The sequence below is a fragment of the Serinus canaria genome, chromosome 2, assembly GCF_022539315.1.
Source record: "Serinus canaria isolate serCan28SL12 chromosome 2, serCan2020, whole genome shotgun sequence".
NCBI lineage: Eukaryota > Metazoa > Chordata > Aves > Passeriformes > Fringillidae > Serinus > Serinus canaria.
Genome location: NC_066315.1, coordinates 86,288,427 through 86,312,190, shown reverse-complemented (window position 1 = coordinate 86,312,190; position 23,764 = coordinate 86,288,427). Strand labels below are relative to the sequence as shown.

The window sequence follows — 23,764 nt, the reverse complement described above, 5'->3', positions numbered from 1 at the left end:
TCCGAGTTTGTTCGGCTCCCCGAGACTAGAGCAGCAGTAGGGAGAGCAGAGCGTTCAGCGAAACAGGACAGGGCTGCACTTCTGGGATGGGGATGAGGTTGCGCCGCGAGCTGCTGGGCTCTTCTTCCGTGCTCCAGCCTTCGGTCGGCTTCTTCAGCGGGCGCCACGAAGGCGCTGGCCCCGCGCTCGGCGGGGACGGGGGAGGCTCAGGGCACGGGCACAGCCCTGCAGCTCCTGCCGGCGGAGGGAGCGCGGCCGCCGCTCTCCCGCGGCAGAACTACATTTCCCAGCTCGCTTCCCGGCCGGCACCGCCCCTTTCCCGCCGGGCTGGGCGCACGCCCGGAGCCGCTCGGCGGCGGCACTACAGCCCAGGGCCCCTGCGCGCCCTCGGGCACGACCGCCCGGGCAGTCCCGGGCCCGCTCCGCGCCCGCCAGCGGCGGCCGTGCCCGCGCCCGCCATGGCTGACAGCGCAGAGCCCGCGGCTCCCGACGCCGGTCCCGCCGCGGCTCCGGACGCGGGTCCCGCCGCGGCCCCTCCGGGCTCGCCGGTGCAGGAGCGGCGGGCGGGCGGCTCCCCCGGCGCGGGCGCGGCCATGCCGCGGCTGCCGCTGGGCGGCCAGGGCGGAGCGGCGGGAATGTCGCTGCCGCGGCTGGAGAAGCCGATCAAGCAGGCCTTCTACAACACCGGGGCGCTGCTGTTTGCGGGGCTGTGTTGCGGCGCCGCCGTCCTCGTGTACTTCATCCTCGAGGCGTTCCTGCGGCCGCTGCTCTGGGCCGTCCTCTGCGGTACCTTCCTGCACCCCTTCAAGACCTCGCTGACGGCGCTGGGGCGGCGCTGGCTGGGCCGCCTGCACCGCTCCCGCACCCCGGTGCTGCTGGCCGCCCTCCTCCTGCCCATCTGCTTCGCCGACTACGGCGTGGAGGCGCTGGGCGAGCAGGTGCTGCGGCGGCGGCGGCTCCTGCTGCTGCTGGGCGCCGGGGGCCCGCTGCTCTACGGGCTCTACTGCCTGGGCAACTCCCTGGGCGTGCAGGTGCTGCTGGCACAGGCCGCCCGCATCATCTGCCAGGGGCTCGACTACTTCAGCAGCCAGTGGGTGAGTGCGGGAGGGAGGGAGGGAGGGAGTGTCGGGGTTCCGCGGCCGCGCTCTAGGCACGCCTCGCCTCTGGAGATGCTGCTAAGGCAGAGGTGATTCAGGCGGGTTCTTGGGTAAACATCGAGGCTTGTTGAGTTCTAAGGTGTGTGTTAAAGTGTTGCGAAATAGCAGCGCAGCTCCACAAGTGACCCGGGATGGGGGAAGGCGTCTTAAGGCTTATTTCTCAGTGTACTGCGTAGGGTTTTCTTCTTCTTCTTAGCAGTGCAAAGGCAATTTGAACTTTAAAAATTAGAAATGTTACTGATGGTAACAAATCTTGGGAGACTATTCCCTGTGTTCTCTTCAGTAGGTAGTATAGTTGGAACTTCTGGCAGAACTCTTACACTTTGTTACTTATAACTGAAAATACAAAAAGTGCTACATATCAGAAGCAAATGGATATGTGAAAGATCAAATCAGTAAGTTGTGCTTTTGTTAAATACTGATGTACAACTGGCATGCTCAAATTTCTTAATGTCAAAGACTTTTCAAAAGCAGCTCTGTCTTTTAAACAAAAAAAGTGTGCCCTTCCCCTAGGTAGCAGTGCTCCTGAATGGACTGGCCGAGAATATTTTGACAGACTGCCTCTAGTGTGATTAGAATGGACAGGAGAATGTGTTTAGCCTCTTGAAAGTAAACACTGGGAGAGAAAGTACTTTTTACTTTATTTGGTCCTGGAAGATGTTAGAGAACATGTGTTTCTGGTCTGTTTCATCCTCAGAGTATAATTAGGGCTGAGTAGACAGAGGTACATTCTCTCTTTATAAAGAGGCAAGATACTACCATGTTTACTTTCAGCTGAGTAGTAACAGAACTAAAGCATGGCCTGGTACTAGTGGGAAGCTTTGACTTGTTGCCACACAATTTGCTTGGTAAGCTAAAGATTTTTTAAAGAACTTAGCACTGACCTCTTTGTTTTATTTTTAACAAATCTATAATATTGCTGCACTAACTGATCTGGCTAAGTCCAGGATTTTGTTAAAAGTTTTTTAATTAACCCGTACTTAATGCCGTGTAAATATAAGGGTACTGAAGGAAGCTGCACTTACTGACACTTGTAACTATGGCTGTAAGGCACTGCTGAATGTCTGTGCCTGCTCAGTAAAACCTTGTTTAGCAGTCTGTGATCCTTCTGGTTGGCACTGGTGTTTCTTATTTAACACTTGTGTTCATTGAACTATGGCAGGATATTAACTGCACAAAACAGTAAGCTCCCTGAACTCTTCAGACCTGAGTTACTTGGGAAAATTTTGGGTTTGTGTCAAGGTAACCGATCACAGAGTTTCTTAAGCAAACCGGTTGCTTTCTAATCAAGCTGTTTGTGTCTCTTTCTGGGGCCTCACAGGAGAAAAAAATTGTGGGCTTTCCTTTGTAAATAACTGCAACTCAGTTTGGCATTATCTGTTCACTTTGCAGTATTTTCTTAGTCCAGTTTTTTTTTTTAATTTTGCAGTGCTTGATGTGTATTATCTCAGAGCTGTAGCAGGATAATTTAATTTTATCCATGAGACTCAGGAGCCCTGAGCTGGATCAGTTAATAGTGTCAGTTTTAACTTCAGTTAAGCACTTTAAAAGCCCTTTAATTGCCATGTTATATTGCAGGACTCTATTTGCATGCATATGTTCTGCTTGTTAGCTGCACAGGAATTTGGGGTATTACGAGTTGGTTTCTCCATTGTACTGTAATTCTCTGGGCTCTGAATCCTCCATGGTTCCTTCTGTATGCATGATTGTCTTCTTTCTTTGTGATTGATTCCCTCTCTTGTGCTAGAGAACTGAGTGGATGCCTCTCATTAGAATTATGGGGATTTGGAATACTGATTTGTTATTTCCTAACTAAAGGTATTTTTATTGTATCTACTAGGCCATGATACTGAGACAGAAACTATCCTCTAAAGTTCTAGAAAAAAAGAAAGTTCTTCAAATGCAGAAATTGCATGTGACAATGACATGGTAAGGTGTATCTTGGCACCAGTATGTTAAAGAGCTTTCCTGTCTTGCTGTCCTCACATCTGGCAAAGCCATTCATGGCGTTGATGAGTCAAGATTCAGAAGTGCCTGTGTCCCCATCGATGGCTCTGAAGTCACACCTGCAGTTCAGGAATTTGGGTACCTCCATGACTGGATTGTTTGATAGCTGATTGCAAAACACTGCATTTGGAGAACAAGTTCAAGATCTTAGGCTAGTCTACAAGCATCGTGCTCCCACTGCCTCCTTTTCTTTCCCTTCAGGCTTTATAATCTTTGAAGAATCTTGCTCAAAAAATGCAGTTGGCTGCTGGGCCTTAAATTGGAGACTACTTAAAAATTCCAGATGAGTTCCTTGTTCTGACTTCAACCTTCTCTTGGTTATTTGCAGAATTCTGCAGAGTGCCCTGCACAAACAGTAGTTTCATATAATAGGCAGTGGGAATGTTTTCCTCTATAGTTTTTTTTTCTTGGAAAGGATGGGAGTTTGTCCCATAGTGGACTGAATATAGTCCTACACTCTTTTGGGCTGCAGCAATTTCACTAGTTTTGCAGGAGCTATGCCTATGTCCAGCATTGTATCTAAAAACCAAATTCTTTTTGCTTTGTGGCAAGAGTTCAAACTACTTTAGGCTGATGTTTTACACTTAATATATATCCAATTCCAGCTATTCATTATATTTTCTTCTTTTTTTTTTTGAAGAAGAATTTACATGTTCGTATTAATTTGGGAAACAGTTTGTAGATCCCAGCCGATATAAAGAATTATACAGCTGCTCTGTGTTGGCTCTGAGGTTCATCTTGGTAATTAAATTTGATGTAATCATAATGAGCAGAATTCTCTGTAGTGAACTTGATTATAGGGCTGTCAAAATTCTTCTCTTTGGCCAGTCTTTCTTGTTTTGTCACAGGTTATTGCAGGCTCACAACAGTGTAGTCACATCTGTGTGTCAGTGTATTTTTATATCTCTGACTGTATGAGGTACAACTCATGTTGTTCTGGGGGTTTCCTTGCAGTTGGAGCACTTTATCAGTCTTATGCTCACCAGGGTGCTGGGCAGATCTGGAAATGCCATTGCCCAACATTGCCGTGTATTGGAATATTGTCAGAGTACATGCTGCCTGTTTTGGCTGGTGTACTGTCTGCTCCCTACCAGGGATTCTGTGCAAGACATCCACCAGGGAAGCCTCCTTTGTGATGCACTAAATGTCACTCCCCCAGCAGCCCTTGCAGACTGAAATTCTTCGTGCTCTGAGGTGTTTGGCTTCCACAGTCCTATTGAATATCACCTGTGGGGGCAAAAATGCATCTGTGTTTTGGTTGAGTTCACCTGATGGGGCAGTTTCTCTTCTGTTAAAGAAAAGGGCACACTTCTGATTTTTAATGTGTGTACAATTTCTATTTCTTTGAGGGTTTAGGGTAGGTGAGCTTTTTTTTCCTTCTCTCTCTTCCTAGAGCAGTCTTGGAAGTTTCTGAAATTTGTCCACCTTAAAAAAAACCCCAAACCAAAACAAACACCTGAACAAGCTCTTAAGCATGCTTTCTGCTGTTTAGTATCCTTTATTATTATGGTATCCTGGCTTGTAAATGATACAGCCAAGCACTGACTGTAAACACATCTTACCAAAACTACAGATTTTGGTATGTTTTCACAACTTTGTGTGGTAGAGATAAACTGTGTAGAGACCACATGTGGCCTGTTTAAAAACAAGATGGGCAGGGAAAGTCTGGGATGTTCATAGTGTTTTCTACTGTTGTTTTTGCCTTCCACACCCACCCTCAGTTTTGGAAGAGCCTGCTGTGAGATACCTTTCTTGGAGAAGCCAAGGAGCTTGTTCCAATTTACATGCCAGGAGCTACAGCCTCAAAGCTGGCAGTAGCCTAAAGCCTACTGATACATGCTACATAACATTAGCTATTTACTAGTATTTATATGTATTGGTTGAACACAATGATGTTTCTTTTTCCAGTACCTCTGAAAGGAATGATCATTATGGAACTGTCCAGCAAAATTTTAACTGTGCTCTATATAATAAAAGAAGAATGTGGAGAAATTGTGTGTGTTGAGAAGCCATCTCTTGCAAAAGTGTTACCATGAAGTTTGCCAGAGGAGTGGTGCTCTGTCTGCAGGGAAAGAATTTTGTGTGCTCTGGGAAATCTCTTTTTGCAAGAGAATCTTATTCCATTTGATTTCTGAACAACATTTTTATTACCAGTTTCTTATAAGTAGCTTTTGTATTAAGACAGGAAAAGTGAACTAAAGGAGTATTCCCAACATCCATTTCTTCAGTCTTCTGGATATCTTAGGTTTTTTTTTTTTTTGTTTTTTCTTAAATTCAGTGTAGGAAATGTTGCAGGACACATTGAAAATAATTTTCAGCCCATGTGTGTCAGTGTTAATGTTAATGGTCAGTTTCCCCCTGCCCCAGGGTTCTAGTTATAAGTTCATACTTTCATCCCTCCAGAAAGGGATGATCTCACTAAACACCATGTTTCTGTTTCATGTGGTTTAGTAATCTGTGCTTTTTTAATGCCAGAAATACCAGCATGGATATATGTCACGTTTGGGAGTTCTAGAAGAAACAGAATGGGCACACAGTTCCAGTCCTTTGCACTTGGGACAAGGAATAAGTTACTTGTGTCCACTTAGAACCTGCTTTAGGTAAATAAAGGCTTCCTAAGTGAAGGGAGGAGGTGCTTGTCTTTGCTCTGAGGTGAAAAATAGTCTTACATGTGTGATTAGTTGCAGTTCGGGTATTTTCTTACATGTTTGATAAAGGCTGTATCCATGCTAAAGGACAGGCTTTAGACACTTATTCTGCACATTATGGGATGTTTCCTCTTGTGTACTAATGAAAATATGCTAAAACTACATTAAATCATTTTGGTTCTGGAAACTGGAGTCAAAGGGACATTTTCATAATTTGTCACCTGCCTCATTATCTTTTATGGTGTTTAGAAAACCATTTTCAAATGAACAGGCAGATAAAGAAAACACAATTTTTTTTCAAAGGCAAACACAGTTTGGCTTGTAGCAGTGCATTTAATGCCTTGTGTCACTTCCTTTTTCAAATCCAACACACTTTTGCTCAGCTTTTATGGTAGATTCGTTTTCCTTTGTCAGCCTGCAACACCACTGAGGAGGGAGATGTAGAAATAGTGAACTGGTATCACAGGATCACCTCTTTAAACCATCTTCACTCTGCAGCGCTTTTCTAAAAGTTTGCAAAAGTCCTGTGTTAATGCTTGGTCAGTTTTTAAAATTATTTTTTTATTTTGAGAAAAACTAATTAAAATCTCTATTTCCAAATGAAAATTTTGTTTTAAAATATTAAAGGGAACTGATGAGGTAGTTTGGCCCTTTTTTTCTTTTTTTTTCCCAAAAAACTGAGACTAGAAAATAGAAAGCAATTTGAATTAGATCTGTAGATCCATCAAACAGTTTTAAATTTAAAGGTCAGTTAAAATCCCCCAAACAAACCAAAACTTAAACCAAAATCTTAAAAACCTTGCTGTATGATTTCCAAGAGGGAAAGAGCAGCTGGGGAAATAAACATCATTTCAAAATGGCTGGGGGAGAGAGAAGAGCTACAATAAGAGAAGGAAGGAGTTCAGACTCTGTTTTCTAGGTGCTGACTTGGTAAAAACTGAAAAATTTTGGCAGGGCGTATATCAGAAGAATTAACTGTTGGTTTATCTTCTCAGTCTTCACTGTTGTGTTTACTTCTGGGGTGGTTCATAGAATCATGGAATGTCCTGAGTTGGAAGGGACCCAGAAGGATCCCTGAAGTCCCCCTCCTGGCTCTGTATGGGACCACCCCAAGAATCATACCGTGTGCCTGTCGCCGTTGGGTCAGGAACGGATGAATGAGTGGCACATAGACTCTAGATCTCCAGAAGGCTAATAATAATTTTATTAATTTAGGTCCAGTTTAAGTCCATGTCAATATATAGACTCTAGGTCACCAGAAGGCAAATAATAATTTTATTAGGAAGCCCATTCTTTTTATACATGGTTCCAATACATGATTGGTCATGTAATCAAAACACTGTCACCACTGGCTAATTAAGAAACCACCCTTTGGTAAACATCTAATGTGAAACAACTGTTCAAAAGACCAGCTGCAGAGCCTTAAGATAAGAATTGTTTTAATTCTTTTCTCCGAGCTTCTCACAGCTTTTCCCAGAACAATTCCTGGGAAAGTTTTTCTGGCTTTCTCTCTCTGACCAGGCTGTCGCAATCACATGTGCCTGAGAAGGCGCATGAAGCAGGTGGGAAATGCATTTGCTGCTGGATGTTGAGGGGTTGGGGCAGCATTCCAACAGCTTTGCAGTGGGAAGCGCTTCTTGATTATTGCACTTCTGCATATGCCCTGTTGCCTTATTGTTGGTGCCTGCTATGCTCCTGTGAGCTTATTTTGCTATAACTGAATAACAGGTAGTTTTTTATGAGGTTATGAACCTTGAGCTGGCTGGATGCATGTTGAAGCTGTTGTGCAGAAGAGGTAGGACTGCCCAGCTGGCAGTAGGAGATAATGCATTGCCACTTCCAGTAGCAGTGAGTTATTGGATGCGCTCATCTGCAAAATCTTCCCAGTAGAGGTTAACTTGTTGATAGAAAAAAGGGGAGGGAACCGTGTAAATAAGAATTTTACTCTCCAACATAAATCAGGATAAATGTTGTCAAAAGTTGAGTAGTTAGAGCTGGCTCTTGAAAAATGAGGTCAAAGCCAAAAGAGTGGCTCCTATTTTCAAATCCTTCAACTTCAATTTCTTCAACAGCAAGGAGAAACAAACTTTCAATAATAAAAAATGTTGGTGATAGTTCATGCTGATAAATCCTTGACTTTCCAGCACTGAAATTTCAAAGAAAAATCACTGAAACAGGTGCTTGAGTTTAACATAAAAGTTGCATCTTTCTGTGGTGTAATTTTGTCTCTAGTTGGCAATTTAAAGAGAACTAAAGCCCTTCATAGTTGGCTTAGATGTCTCTAAATCTGCCTCTCAAATTTACCACTTTAACACAGAAATGGATGCTAAAATCCAAGTTACTCTGCAGTCTTAGCACTTATTGAGAAAAGTGGGCAGTTTTACGTGTCTAAAGGCAAAGCAATACTTAGTTCAGTTAGAGAGAGATGCTACAAAATGCAGAGGAGATGTGAAAAATGAGGTCTTGGCTGTCTGTTAAGATAAGCAAGGGAATGAAGAAGGGCAGCTTGCAGGATTGAACTATCCCTAAGTTGCAATATATAGAAGTTGTGCATTGTGTAATTATGGTAAATAATAATTGTGATTGAGGAGTGATTTAAAATCTGAGTACGTGGTGAAAGTTAGGCATCTGCAACTGATTTCAGCTTGATAAATAGTTAATGATAGCATACATATTCTGCAAAATCTGCAGTGTATGTATTAGTTACCTGGTTAGCTATACATCCTTATAAATTAAATATATGGGCTTTTTGTCTTAGCATGGAGCTTTATCAATTACAGTTTCAGTGCAATAATTGCAGTAGCTTAATTTTAGTCAAAGTAGGCAGTCTTTCATTCTTTGTTTCATTTATGTCAGTTCTTGAGAATGACATATAATAGCAGAGAGGCTATTAATATTCTCCATGCTTTTCAAACCAAAACTTTTGGAGACCATCCAGAAAAACAATGGGAAGGATTATGTAACACACTTTTAAAGGGTTAAGGGGAAAAAAAAAGTATGCTGTTGCCAAGTCAGTATGGGATGAAATCCTAGTCCATGTCAATTTAAGTTAATTTGCCTTTTCAGTTGCTTTCAGCTATGAACTATTGGAAATTGGCTACCCTAGTTCCTGTGCACTGGTTCTTGCAGTCTAGGGATGTGCTTGGCCATAACATTAACCAATAAAGACCTGATTATTCTGTAGTGTCACTGAAATTAAACTTCTTGCCCCAGTCAGTTGACTACACAGTTCTTTTTACAGAGCTTCAGGAAGGTTATTGTTTGATCTCTGAGAAGGGTGACTGCTTCATTTAAAAGCAAGCAATTTCTCTCCATTCAGTAGATATAAAGACTTTGACTTGGATCATATGCTAAGCTTTTAGAAATGATAACTGGTTAATTATTTTAACTTCAAACACAAAAAAATTGTTAAATACCTAAGCCCTATAATGTTCAGTTACATGCATGGATAAAACCAGTGTGTTGTGTTTTGCTTTGTTGGCTGTTAAACATAGGCTTATACCCTGTTAGCCTCCTACTTGTTTTTAAACAGAAAGTTTAAATTACTGAACTCACTGAGTCTCCTATTTGCAATTTATCATTAAATTTAAATGCTAATGAGAAAATCTGCTTGGAACTGGAACATTGATCGTACAAAGATGCTGTGTAGCTGATGTTAGGGAGTAGGATAGTATCTTTGTGATGAGTTACCTCTTGGAATTAGAGCTGTGCTGTGAAGGGCCTTTTGAATGAATTTATGTTTCAACCTATTAAAGGAGTACTGCTGTGCATTTCTGGTAAGATTTTCTTTTTGTTTGTGACTTTAGTCTTGATGTCCATAGGTTGTGTTAGTTTTAGACATTTATTTTGAGTCTTCACTTGACCATAAGCATTATGGAACTCTGTTGATGCAAAACTAGAAATAAGTGAAAAGTTGGAGTGATCTGCTTAGATGAGAAGCATTAGTGTAAAATGGCAGGTATACCTTTGTTCACATATCTAAAGTGATTTTAAATTACCTTGCCTATGCTGTTGTTCCCTCTGAGGTTACCAGGGACCATCACTCACTGCTGGGCTGCTCAATTCAATACAGCTAAGATTTCCTCTCCACCAGTTAGGTACGTGGCAGTAGTCACACAAACCTGCTTTTCACAAAGACTTGTGTTTTGAGCATGAGTTGTACAGTGTGGAGGTGAAAACTCTTCTGGTGTGTTCTGCCTAATTACTTGTTCTGTGTCTCTCCCTGTGCATTCTTCCTTCTTACAGTGATGTCTGATTCAGCAAATGCTCTTAATAGAAATTGTGTTCAAACTTCTTTGGAATTTATGGATTTATAAGTGTAAATTTTGCGGTGTACTTAACTGGTTGGTAATGGATAGGGTATGTTCATTGAATTTGAGCCAGAAATATCTTCAGTTATTTAAGAATGAATCACTGGGTTTTAATTTTCACAGGTTTTTGTACTTCTTTTATTTCACATCCTCTCTTGAGTAGCAGCTTTTCACCTCCTCTTACCTCTTCCTGCTTCCTTCTTTCTTTTCAGCTTGAATTCATCATCTCAAGATTCTTAACTCCAAATCTGTATTGCTTTTTATCTGATGAGTAGAGTAGTAGAAGGCAGTTGGAAGCAGCAAACCCAACTTGTCGCTGATGTCTTCTTGTCCTTGGTTTTTTTAGTTAAAAAAATGAAAAAATGACATGGCCTATAAAGGCTTCTCTTTTGTGAACCGGCACCACTGAGGAGCAGCAGTTTTGTTGTGCTTCCTAATGGCTTCTTTGGCTTAAGCTCCCTTTTGTCTCTTAGGACTGAAACACAGGAGCTGGCAAATTGCTCCATGCTGGAAGGAGTGCAGCATGCTGTGCTGGCCAGCTCTGTCTCCCCATGGCCGCATGGGTGCTGCTGATGAACTCACATAATTAATTGTAATGTGGGCTTCTTAAAGACTTACAAGCTGACTTCAGTCCTCTGTCTGTGACAGTTATGGGTGTGTGCATGAGTGTACACACATCCATGAGTACAGTAGAGCTCTCTTTTGTATATACATGTATGTATACATACCTATGTGTGTCTTTTTCTTAAAGATATGGACACTGGTAGTTGGTTACCTGCTGATGGTTTCATTCAAGTGGAATATAAGCACTGAACGTTACTTAAAAGCAGTCTCTGTTCCTGTCTGGATTATGCTGCTCTTTCACTTAGGTGAGTAACAAGAAGTTATTATTCTGATAACTGAGGGTTCTGTAAACAAAGCTCCTCGGTTGCTCTTCTGCTAAATCTGTGAAATAGTCTTAGCTGAAATGCAAACTGTTTTGTCTGGTCAGTAATTCTGACTGCATGTGTCCAGAAGGGAGCATTAGGGAATGGGAAGGCTGAGCAATGTCTTCCACTCCTCATGCCTTTGTACTTCGTGTGGTTTCCCCTTATTTGATTCACAGACAATGTGAACTTCTTGACAGTGAGGAAAGGCTGGGGTCACATGAGGCTGGCTTTAGACATTCAAATGTGATATTTAATTGAAAGCCTGCCATTAACCAAGGCTGAAGCTGCAAAATGTGTTTAATAGTAGTAACAGAAGCAAAAAAAAATAATTCTGTCTGTAGTCAACAAGCATATCAGGATGATATCAGCAGTATAAAATACATTTGCCAGTAATCTATATAATCTGTTGGTACAAATATAAGATTACTATAATCTGTTAGATTTACATTGCACATTTAATATAATAGATATTCTCATATCAGAGTTTATGGTGGAAGAATCCTGCAGTTAATGGATGGCTACCACGATAGAAGGTTTCACAGTGTACCTCATGATTTACTTTAGCAGCAGGTTTCAGGGGTTGTTCGGACCATGTGGGGATGCCTCCCTGAGGTTTAAGCTGTATGTAGTGACTTTGCATTTGCTTAGATTTTGACAGTCTTGTATTTACTGGTAGTACAGGCTGAATAGGCAAAATCCAAGAAAAATCTCATTCTGTGGAGATTAACATAAATACACATTTTTTGGGGGAACATGACTTTTCTCTGTTATCAAAAATATATTAATTTTGTGTGTGTTTTCACATGATTTTGAATGTTGTTTTCAAAATTCTTCTCTATATTAGCATAATGTCACTGAAGTTAGGAACAGTAACAACTTGATTTGTTCATTGAGAAACTTGTTCATTTTTGTTTTCAATTCTTCCTTTTCTTTAATGCAGAAAGCCTTTTGTTTTACCACTTCTTTGTTTTTTGGTTGAAGTGCTGCCTTTGTTGGTTTTGCTAAATGTAGGGTTTATTAATGGTGTAATTTTTCTTGTAAAAAAGAATCCCAACACTGTATCTTTCAGCTTCTGTGGCAGGCTCCTGGAGAATTCCTGTATTTCTGGTTATAGTTGTTCTGATGACAGTGGGCATGTTGCATGAACAGCAGAATGGAAAGGAGTCTTCTGGTAAGGAAATGTCACTGTTTCTTTTATTGTTGGAGGCAAAAATTCTCTTAAGTCACATGAAATAATCTGGACTGTATCCCCATAAATTCAATAGCATATGGATTGCAAGAATTTGCTATAGGATGTTTAGTGTGTTTCAAAGTGGTTTACTCATGCTGAAGTGAATCTTGGATTCTTTACAGAACGTGATTGCCAAGGACTGATGTATCTTTTCCATGGTAAAGTAGCGATTCATTATTAAGCCAAATTCCTTGACTTTGTGGATTTCAATATGTAATTTCAGGCATGAAGGTAGCCCAGGATGTTTGAAATCAGAGGCTAATTTTGAAAGAAATGAGCAATATGACTTTAGTAGCTCCTATAATGCTGACTATGAGAGAAACCAAGACAACTCCATCCAGCAAGTTTCCAATATCCAGTCATTTGTTATTAAAATAGTTTCTTAAAAATATGTTTTGTGTTTAGATTTTGAGAAGAATAGTTTTTTTCCTGTTGCAAGTCAGTTTTGAAAATGCAAAGGCATCGTAAATTCCTGATGGAGGAAACCTTTTTCCTGTCTGGCTGTTTTAGTTGGTTAGTAAAGATGATTAACTGGTATAAATTTTTTTTAATAATCAGACTGTCAGCAACTGTGAATGTCTTGGTTGGTAGCAGTTCATTATCAAGAAAAGCACTAAGCAAATAACTGGTTTTGAGTTTTGGCTGCAGGTGTATTGCAATGCTAAAATTAATAGCACTCGTTCCTGTTTGATCATATTGACTACTTATAATACATACTAAACACTCACAGCATCTATGCATATAATTTCTGCTGCCTGACAGCTCCAGTGGATATCTAATACAAAATAAAACTTTCTGAGGCTGAAGCTTTTTGTTACTCACATGCATGTGTGTATTTTACAGGGGCAGAGCTTCCCGGTCAGATGATTTCCATTGCTGCTTCAACAATTGCCATGGCAATTTCAATGACAGAAGATGAGTCCAATAATGAACATTCCTCCCAACCCTCAGGTGACTGAATACTCTGTAAGAAACATTTGAATTTGCTCTAAAGGCATGAAAATGGATGGAATTCAGATAAAATTTCAAAATAGTCCATAACCTCTTTATTCTGTCCAAAATAGTGTCCAAATTGTCAATCAGGTTTATCTGTTTTTAAAAAATGTCAAGAAGATGCTAGTATAAAAGCTGACTAGCAAAGGATAGTTTATGTGGCTGTTAAAGACCTGATTATAAGGATTTATTACTGTTTTGTGGGGTTTTTTTTAGAATGAAGGTGTGATTTTTTTTTTCCTGTACTTCATTGTTAATTATTTTAATTTTTCTGGCCTTTTGATATGTCGACATAGCTGGATTTCTGGACCAAGTACAGACAGACTGGAGGAATTTTTGTGTACATTGAAGTGAGAATCCCACCACTTAAAATATGGCATGCTCAAAGTCCTTCCTGCAGTGAGTTTACTTGACTTAGTAGCTTGAGTAACATGATATTTTCAGTTTGTACAAGGCAATTGGCTTAAAAGAGTTCAGACAAAGTGTTTAGATAACCATCAATGATTTTGAACTTTACCATCTTTTTTTGGGGTAGGTCTTTGATGAAATGTGATACTAGAAAATTAAGCTGTTACTGAGATCTCTGGAAATTGAAAAGTTTCATCCATTTCCTGCAAACCAAACCAAACCAAACAGATCATTCGACTTGAGAGAATGTGGACTTGCAAAACTTAATTTTTAAATCTAAAAATGGCAGCTTTAGACAACTTACTTTTATTTTTTTTTCTACATTTTGCATTACTATCATCAATATAAACATAGAACCTTATGGAATTCTGTCCTGAAATTTGATATCAGAGCATTATGGTGACAGTTCTGCTGTATTTGTGTCCAATCTTTAATTTTGGAAATGAGAATTTTTTTTAAGCTGAATTTTGAAATCTGGAAAAGTAATAGATGCCCATAAATGAGCTATGTAAGTGGTTGTGCTCTTTCATTGCTATTTTTTAATGTACCAGTTCTTATTTTTTTGCTTCTTTAAGACAGTTTACTTTCTGTTTTCAAGAAGAGATAACTACAGCAGTTTTTCAAAGGTGTCTTTTATATCTTTTATATTTTTTGACTTCTCTTGGAACAGCTAACCAGATGAGGATTTTTTTGTCTTGTGAATTCTGTTGTTTTCCTTCACAGCACAAAAAAAATCCCATGGAGTTTTCTTTTAATTCCTAACAACAGTTAAAATAATTTTCCAACAATCTGGTAAAATTTAGTATTCTGTTCTGTGATATATTAATCATAATTTTGTCCATCTTTGGTTTGGATCTTTTGTGAATGATGATGAAACATTATTCTTATACAGCAAAAAGTTTTATGTACAAGCTTAAGAACTTAGTGCTTTTTTGATTTTCCTGACACTGCATTAAATCCATTACAGAACAAGTAGGCTTAAAATTGTTTATTTATAGACCATGTAGGAGTATAAGCTTTGTTGATTTTATATTTTCTTCTGAACACTCATGTTTTTCCATATTTTATTGTTGAATACTGGTATTTAGTACTGGGGGTGAGGAGTTTAATGGGACCAGTTCATGTGGTCTAAGTGTTTCTTCCTGGTCTTCCAAGAGTTTCCAGTGTATACAGCAAAGAAGTGTGAAATTTCTGAAGCAGATGCCACTGCAGTACTTTGTAGAGAAGATTCTATTGTCTTGTTGGCTTCAAATATGATAGATACTAAAATCCTTAAATGAAGTAAGGACTCTCAGGTTCCCTTTTGCCCTCCCTTCTTTGTTTTCCTAGAAAAAAAGCATAAGAAATATTTTTCACTTGAAATTACAGAAAGATGTGGTCTTTCTTGAAGGGAGTACCTTCATCCTGATGCTCTGAGGACTTCTTCATTAATAGTAATAAAATTACTGTTTTCCTAACTTATGCCCTGCATAGGGATAAGGACACCTGCCTTTCTGTTTATGTTACAGTTTCTTTGTCTTCTCCCTGGGGAGAAGAATAATTCAAAATTCTGTGACAGCAACTAATTGATGTGACAGAGAACATACTGTGTAATGAAAAAAACAGGTCTTAATAAGGCAGCCTGGAAAATTTGCTCTTTTTTTTTTGTTGTTGTTGGTCAAAGAAGTACCATTCATTCTGATTTTGCTAGGATTTTTTCCTGAGTATTGTGTTAGCTGTTTTGACTGTCATGCTCTCATTAGTTGGAAGACAGAAAGGTGTTTTTCAGGTTTCATCTCCCAAAATATCATGAAGCACACTAAATGGCATTTTACAGAAACTGAAGTTACTCAAAATCACTGTACTGACAGTTCTGTTTTTCTGTTTGTGCTGACAAGGCACTCACACCTTGATTTGCAGAGCATATCTTGCCAGCAGTGACTTTTTTCATTTGCAATTTTTGTTCTTTTCTGGGTGGATCAGCTTTGTGAACTGGTTTATGAGAGTCATCTAAATGGCAGTTCTGATGCAGGCCTTCATGAGGAGAATACTGGGTCGTTCTGGGACCCGATAGACGTGTGTAAAGAAGTGACAAGTAAGTAGTGACAATTCAGTTTTTGTGAGTGACAATTCAGTTTGGTAGAAGTGCTGTGGGGATGAATTTGCATTCTGAAAACTTTGCAGGACGGGGGAGACCAAGAGAAAGGAGGACAGGGCCGGTAAGTCAGTGGTGAGCAATGGGAGGGAGGAAAGTACGGAAGGGATAGAAGGTAAGGGAAGCAGGGAGGGAAGAAAGGGAGGGGAAAGCGATGGAAGGGAAGAGACGGGAGCCCGGGCCGTGTAACCGAATGTACGTGAACGCGGGGAAGGACGCCGGGCCGGGAGCCGGTGCCGTGCACGACCCGGGCCGAAGCGACGCCGGGCCGTGGAAGAAGGAAGGGGGACGGGCAGCCGGGAAGGGGACAGGATCGGGCGGGGCACGCAGGGACCGAAGGGACGGGCTAGCCGCGGGCAGGCAGAAAGGGGACGGGGGACGGAAGGCAGGGCAGAGGGCTGCCGCCGGGGAAGGGCCGACGGGCCGGGACGAAGGGAACGGGGAAGCACGAGGGACAGGGGAGGACACAAGAGTGGACTAGGTGAACGAGAGGGAAGGGAAGCAGGGGAAGGCCGCCGGGCGGGAAGACAGGGACGGGAAGAAGGGGGGCAAGGAATGAGGGAAGGAAGCTGGGCCGGGCCGCCGGGCAGGGGCCGCAGGGGCAGGGGCAGCCGGGCAGGCCCGCAGGGCCGGGCCGAAGGGACGTGACGACGGGACGGGGCAGAGGGAAGGGAAGACGGGAGAGGGCAGACGGGGACGGGATAGAAGGCAGGGACGCCGGGAGGGCAGCAGGGGGCCCGGGCCGAAGGGCATGGCCAGAAGGGCACGGGACAGACGGCCAGGGGACGCAGGGAAGGGGAAGACGGCGAACGGAGAACAGACGGGCGCGGGGAAAGAACGTACAGGCGACGAAGGAAGGGCCGAAGGGCAGGGCAAAAGGGTCACGGGGACGTAACGGGACAGGGCAGGAAGTGACGGGAAGCACGGGCAGGGCAAGAAGGGAAGGGAATAGAAGGGAAGGGAATACGGGAGAGGGAAGAAATGGAAGGCAGAAGGGGCGGGTAGACGTGCAGGGAAGACGGAGCGAAGTGTTACGAAGGCAGTGTCCTCCCAGTTATAGTTCCTCATTTTTTCTTTCCTCATTTCCGTTCTCCTTCCTTTCTCCTATTCTTCATCCTTTCCTTCCCTCTTTCTTTCTTTTCCTTTTACTCCCTCATCTCTTGCCCCTCGGTTTGGTGTTCTGTGTAGATTCTGCTTAGAGGGAAACAATAAGAAATAAGATTGTTAAATTGTTACTGCTTTTAACATTACTGTTGCAGTTGTTTAATTAAATCGTTCTTCATTGCAAAAATATGTCAATCAAATTTTTCATTACTAAAAGAAGGAATGTTCTCTTTTATTTCCCAAAGGTTGACTCTGCTAAGGAGTTTTTGGGCAAAAAACATTGAAGAACTTTTATTTTAGGCATAGACTTCAGCTAATTATTCTGGTTTTGCTTTTAGTGCTTCCTTTTGTTTGATAAATATTTGAGTTTCTGCTTGTTGTATTATTGCTTCTTATGTTGATTATATTAAATTTGGAGCAGAACAGTAAGAAGTGTTGAATAAATGGAAGGGGAAAATTCTTTATTGTGGGTATACTGCTTTCAAATTTGTGTTTCCTTAGTGCATCCATTTGTTTCTGTTAGTACTCTTCTGCTTAATTACATGTAGACTGAGAAGTACAGGGGAATCATAGGCCCTCTTCTGTATGACAAAAGTACTTTGTCTTTTTAGGAAAATTTCTGTTTACAGGTAACTGTTTCTGTCCCCTTACGAAAAGTTGTTTGTAGTTGTATAGTAGGGCTGGCCATCATCCCTATGAGATACACACTGATTTGCCAAGAACCTCCCCAGCTGGAGCTTCTGCTGTGCTTAGCTGCTTGCAGAATTCCTTCTTTCAGGTTGCATGCCATAGTTCCTTCATGAATATTCTGAAGTTCCACCAAATACATAACCAGCAACTACCCGATGTTTCTGTCATCATCTCAGTGTCAATCCCAGCTGGGTGAATCAGTGGATTTGGATTGTTGTTTTGGTGGGGTGGGGATGTCTTCATAAGCTGTAAAAGTAATTCCACTTACCTAGAATACCAGTGCAGGTTTCTGCAACAAAAGAGAAGTGCTCATCTGCTGTGTGAGGATGCAGTTTGTTACTTACTGTATGACAAATGAGTCTTGCCTTTCTGAACATTTTTAGCTGTCATGCTTTAGGCTAGGAATGGTTTTGGTGACACACTGCAGCTAAAAATGTGTGTGTGGAACAGGAGTAGTTTGACTACTGTGCATGTAGTATGCTGTAGTACAGTTTTTATGCAGTTTTTCTTCATGGGAGAGGTGTCTGTGGCACAAGTCCAGTGAAAGAGTTGTGCTCATCGTTTACCAGCTGTGTGGTATGTACCGGCATATTGAATTGTCTTTTATGCTTCAGCATGGAGTAACTTTGCTGTGTGCATTCCTGCAATATGGCTGCAGACTTTCCTCAAGTAGTGATGTGTGGGAAATGTGTGCATTTGGACAACAGCACAGAGCCTCAGTAAAAGCTACTAAAAATCTCTCTCAGGGAGAGATTTTTAATAAAGAGACTGAAGATAGATTTGGTGTCATCCAGCAATTGAAAGATCAAATAAATAAATAAATTGACATGTTCTGCATTTGAACATAATATTTTTTGCATGGAAAGACTGTTGTTTATGTATGGAGTCTTTAACAAAACAGTTTACATTTTCTTCTTTAATTTCTTGTTTGCTAACATATGAGTGAGAGACTGACAAAATTTGTTACCCACTAACTTGTGCTTGATATTCCTAATATTTGTTACACAGAGCGAGGAATTTAGGATGACAGTGTGAGTGCTCCTGTGTTTGTGTTGTGAGTGATCTGGAAAAGTAGTGAGAGTTATAAGATACAAGCTTTCTCTTCCATGCATACTCAATATTTTTTGATCTGTTTAAATGAGTTTTGAGCAAATCTAAGATTCCTTTTTGAGTACTTGAAGTAAAGGGAAGTGAAAGATTTATTTTAAGACTTCGGATTTTTTTCTAGAAGCTAATTATTTTTAGTGTTTTTCATCATCTTACCAGTCTTTGATAGAACATATTTGGTTTGTAATTTACCTGCAGTTACAGGAGCCCTCTTAGAGGCTGTAGCAACTTTTCATCTCTCCTCCTCTCAGCTCTGCTTGGCATGGTGATGCAGGATGTGGGAGAGTTTACACAGCCTTGTTCTAGCTTTCTAAAATGCACATCAGTGCCAAGGCTGTCTCAGTGTTTTAGAGAAATTAAAAGGAAAAAAAAACCAAACCCAAAACAACAAAAACACAGCCTTCTGCTTCTGTCCCTTCCTTCACTTCCACCTTCCAAAAAAAAAAAAAAAAAGGAGATTATTTGGGAATAGGGAACATATTCTATTTTGTAGTGAATATTAATGTGATAATTTCCACTTCTTTGTTTGCATGTGTTTGTTTTAGGATCAACAGCAGAAAGTGATCAGCCTCCACCTCCACGAGCTTCATCATCTTTCAACACCTCTTCTTCATCATCTTCTGGGAACAAACAAAGAACTGAGATTGGATCTTTTCTTAGAAAAAAGAAAACTAGTGATATTTACTTTGTTACTCTTGTGTGGGCCATTGTCATTGTACAGATCTGGCTAAATTTTTGGATTGTGCAGCTATTGCCAGTGCCCTTTGCAGGTAATAATCCAATGACTAGAAATGTTTGGCATCGTGTTAAATAAAACAGGAGGAAAGGCTTGTAGGCTTGTATGAGTTTTAAATAAAAGCTTTTTCATTACTTGTTAATACAAGATGAACTGTGGCTTCAAAAAGGAGGATTGATGTGCCCTGGCTATTACCATGTAGTGGATGACTGTGTTAAATTGCTTTGTCTACTGACTGTTGTAGTTACCTTAAATAATATAGTGCCATACCTTACATAGTAAGAATACTTCTGGTTTAGACCAGTTAGTTCTTCCTCCTGATGTCAGTTCTTTTGTATTTTTGCACCTATAAATGAAGAATAGTTTAGCTGTTATTCAATAGTGAAGTAGAGCTCATGTTAGCTTTTAATTTCTGTAAAAAATGGGTTGCTAGGTGCTGTGGACGAGTCACAAGATAAATTTAGTTCCAGTTTTAGGTCTGAGGGTAATTAGCTTTGTTGCTTCACATCTATATGAATCTGTTCTCCTATCTATCTGGCAAGAACTGGAGTAGTTATGATAGCTATCAAAAGATATTATTTTAGATCTGGATGCCACTTTTTCCTCTGCTCTTTTGGAGGACCATAAAGGGAAAATGAGAATTCTAGGAGTATGTGTGAGATACTATGAAATGGAAGGCTTTTTTCCCATCTCCCTACTGTAAACAAAGTGAGTTTCCTAGTTTGCTTGGATTTTCTCTAAACTTCAGTAAAAATGCTATGTTTTAGCATTTTAAAATGCATTTATCACTTGAATATACCTTTTTTCTTTTTTATCAAGTGTGGTGGGTTGGCCCCAGCTAGTGGCCAAATATGCTCCAAACCAGTCATTCTTCCAGTTTTAATGTGGGCTTATCTGTGAGCTACATTCCCTTTAGGGAGGTATGGGCTCTGGATTTTCCTTATCCTTAGGCCACAGTCCCTTCAGGAGGTGTACCTCCTCCACCATGGATCCTCTGTAGCCTGTGGTCCCTCTGAGTGGTGTGTCTCCTCCTCTGCAGAGCACTTCTGCTTCCCTGGCCTTTTCATTACCTTTCTTCATCCCTCTGTTCCTTTTTCCTCTCTAGTCACTTTTTCTGTGTTCCTTCCTCTTCTCCCTGCCCAGGGTTTCTGCTCTTCCTTAGATACATTTCCACTGAAACCTTAGATACATTACCACACCCATGCCTGATGGGCTCAGCTTTGCCCAGTGATGGATGTGTTGTGGAGCCACCTGGAGCTGTGTCTGGGACAAGGCAAGCCCTGGTCTCTTCCCATGGTGGCCACCCCAGAGGCCACCCTGCTACCAAAGCCTTGAGATCTGCACAGTACACAAAGCTACTGTAAACCATCTGGAACTTGTGACTTGGGGGTCACACTTGGAGATTTGAAGGGCTGTGAACTCCAAGGCATGGGGAAAGGAACAGCTGCACCTTTGGCTGTGGCACTGTAGCAGCAGCTAAAGGGTAATAATGTGATGGCAAGACATATAAATAGCTGAATGCAGGGTAAAGCAGAGAGAGGTTTGACCTTTGTTTCATCCCAGGATACTTACTGCAGAAGGAACTTCCCAGTTTTGGTGTCTGGGTATCATGGGAGATGGCAATCATGAGTGAAAAAGCAATTAGAAAATAAATTTTAGACTTATTAGAAGCAGAGTTTATGTGACTAGTTTACTGAAAAGTCAAGGAGTAACTTAACCACTGTTCAGAAACCTCTACATGTGAGGAAAAAGGGGAGCAGCAGTTCTGCAGCTAGACAGAAATGAATGGTTTAAGCTTGAGCCTCACAAGTCTAGATTAAATGAGACAGATGAATACTGCTCCTGACAGTCATTAGGTCTGAAATAACTGCCCAAACAATAAAATGAAGCCAAAAGAGAAATTGCTTTTGGGAGTATTTGTGACTTGTTGCCTTAGCAGTGACACTGGGCCATGATGTGCTTTTTCGTGGCATAGAACTGAATCATCAGAAAGATATCACACATGGGCAGTATAATGATGGGCAGAGCCAAGCTTAGAACAGTGGATTACATTAAAGGTCAGAGGGTGAGTGATGATAGTCTGCATGGCTAAAGAGGGAGTAGTAGAAATACTAGGAAAATAGGAAGGCTAATAAAGCAAGTTTCCTTGCAATGGTTCAAGTTTAAAGAGACTGATAATAATGGAGGCACTTCTGAAACCTTAAAGAGGATGCTTCTAGTATGTAAAAGCCCCCCAAACCTTAAATAGGTGTTAATTTCACCAGAGTTCCTTATATTGGTAAAGAGGACTCATACAAAGTAGCATTTAGATTATTAGAAACATCTTGGTGCCATTAACATTTTTCCTTGAATGCATTTATACTTCAGTTGGAATGTAATGGTCTTTCAAAATTGCTTAGTGTAGAGGGTGGGAAAATGATACCATAATTAAACCATAAAATGAAAAGGTGAAAGAATTGCTATGACTTGAAAAGCTAAGCAATGAAACCTGTTGTGGAACACTTGCAGCATTTTACTGAGTGATTTGAGCCTGGAAATCCAGGTATTGTCTCTTTTTAAGATCTTTCACTTGCTTCCTTGCTCGTTCTGTTCTATCCTTTTTTTTTTTTTTTTTTTTTTTTAATTGTTTTCAGGTAATTTTTTGCTTCCTGCAGATGTTTGGAACTTGTTATTATGCAGACTTTTTCTTGTTTTGCTCACTGCTTTCTAATAACAGACCTTTAGCTTTTCCTCTCTTGTCTCTTTTGAACTTAATATGATTATAGCTGTTTGATTGACTGTAGCATCTCCTTTGCAATGAGTGTACAGTCATTTATTTTAGAAGATACTGTGTAAACACTTAAATAACAGTGGAAGGTTAGAATGCCATTTGAGTATCTTGTTCACCTTGTAAAATGCAAGCCTGCTTGGCTTTGCTGAGCAGCAGTTTGTGTTGTGGCCATGAGCTGCATTTCATCGTACAAAACTTCAGCCTTTAAGTTCAGTGCTGGCACTAGCACTGTGTTTTCTCCTTTTTTTGTATCTTTGCCACCCATTTTATTAGAGAAATTATTGGATTATTCTGTTTCTTCAAGCGAATAAATCCCATATTTGCCACATGGTGGTGCCAGAGGGTAAATGTCAGCGAATTATTGCACTGGTTCTCCAAAACAAGAACATAAACTATTAAACTTGTGGCTTGCAGAGAATAAGCTCTTGTGGAATTTGGGTAAATGCCCTGTAGGCAGTAAAAGTTAACCTTTTTGGTTATGTATGCCATTTTACACATCTCCAAGTAGAAACATGATATGAATTTTTGATGATGAGGTGATGTACTGCCAACTGTTGTGGAGCTCATGAATGGCAGTAAGTAATGATTCTGGTTTGGAGAATAGTCACAATAAAAAAAAAAGATTTATTAAAAAAGTAAAGATACAAGTAGTGATAGAAACTTCAGTATCCTCATATTGCCAAGATGAAATGCTAATCACAAATAGCTTTCTTGAATGTTTAAAAGCAAATTCATATCAGTAATGTTTCAAAAGAAGATTTAAATGGATGCTTCTTTACTGTGAAATTCTGCGTGATGTGTTGTCAGTTCTTGAAGGAAAGATACACCTTAACAACTTACAAGGCCTAAAGCTTAAGAATTTAGGCTGAAGATTTTCATTTATGCGTAAGGTGCTGTTAAGTTCTGATTGTGGTACTTTATGTGGAGCCATTTGGCATGGTGTGTATGTGTGGATATGGAACAAATCCACTGTACTGGAATAATGGAGTGGCACCTTCTTATCCCAGGACTTAATCAAGTCTGAGCTGCATTTTTGGGTAGTGTGCTGTCACTTTTCTTGTGCTGTCATCTAAGTTCCATGTGGATGAGCGCAGCTGCAAAGATAGTGAGGAGGTTAGTACTAAAACCCCTTGCAAATTCCAGAAGTTGTTAATGTGAAATAAAACTCAAGAGTCTTTTCTTTTTCATCAGTCTTCCAGAATAGAATAAATAAGTAGTCTTGTGGTGCTCCTCTGAAATCTCTGATAGTAAATTTCCTTCTTGTGGTTACAGTTTGGGCACTTAAAAAATTCGTGGTTCATTTTGGAGTTTTGAACTTCATGGCAAAGCACTGCAAAAGTTGGTGGCAACTGGTTGAAAATTTTGTGAAGGAACGTCAGGAAGCTCTTGCTCCACGGCCCATCAGAGGACTTGGAAGTGTTATGCTAAAGCTTGACAGTAAGGTATTTCTACTTACTTCCTTAAAATACTTGAAAGTTTGTTTTATTCTCTGTTTCACCATATTCTGAGATGCTTTAATTCTGAAATAAATGTCTGTCAC

At 40.8% G+C, this 23,764-nt stretch overlaps 1 protein-coding gene across 2 annotated transcripts in view; it reads left to right on the top strand.

Moving 5' to 3' along the window:
• The first annotated feature begins 362 nt into the window (after window positions 1–362).
• TMEM245 (transmembrane protein 245) overlaps window positions 363–23,764 on the top strand; it is a 78,709-nt gene continuing 55,307 nt past the window's right edge. The window contains exons 1-6 of one of the 2 annotated variants that reach the window (XM_030229624.2): window positions 363–1,094; window positions 10,874–10,991; window positions 12,121–12,222; window positions 13,126–13,233; window positions 19,264–19,488; window positions 23,497–23,666. In XM_030229624.2, coding sequence (XP_030085484.2) covers window positions 459–1,094; window positions 10,874–10,991; window positions 12,121–12,222; window positions 13,126–13,233; window positions 19,264–19,488; window positions 23,497–23,666 — 1,359 coding nt within the window. In that variant the 5' untranslated portion in view covers window positions 363–458. The remainder of the gene's footprint in view (window positions 1,095–10,873; window positions 10,992–12,120; window positions 12,223–13,125; window positions 13,234–19,263; window positions 19,489–23,496; window positions 23,667–23,764) is intronic. The other variant, XM_009089299.4, reaches the window with a different exon arrangement.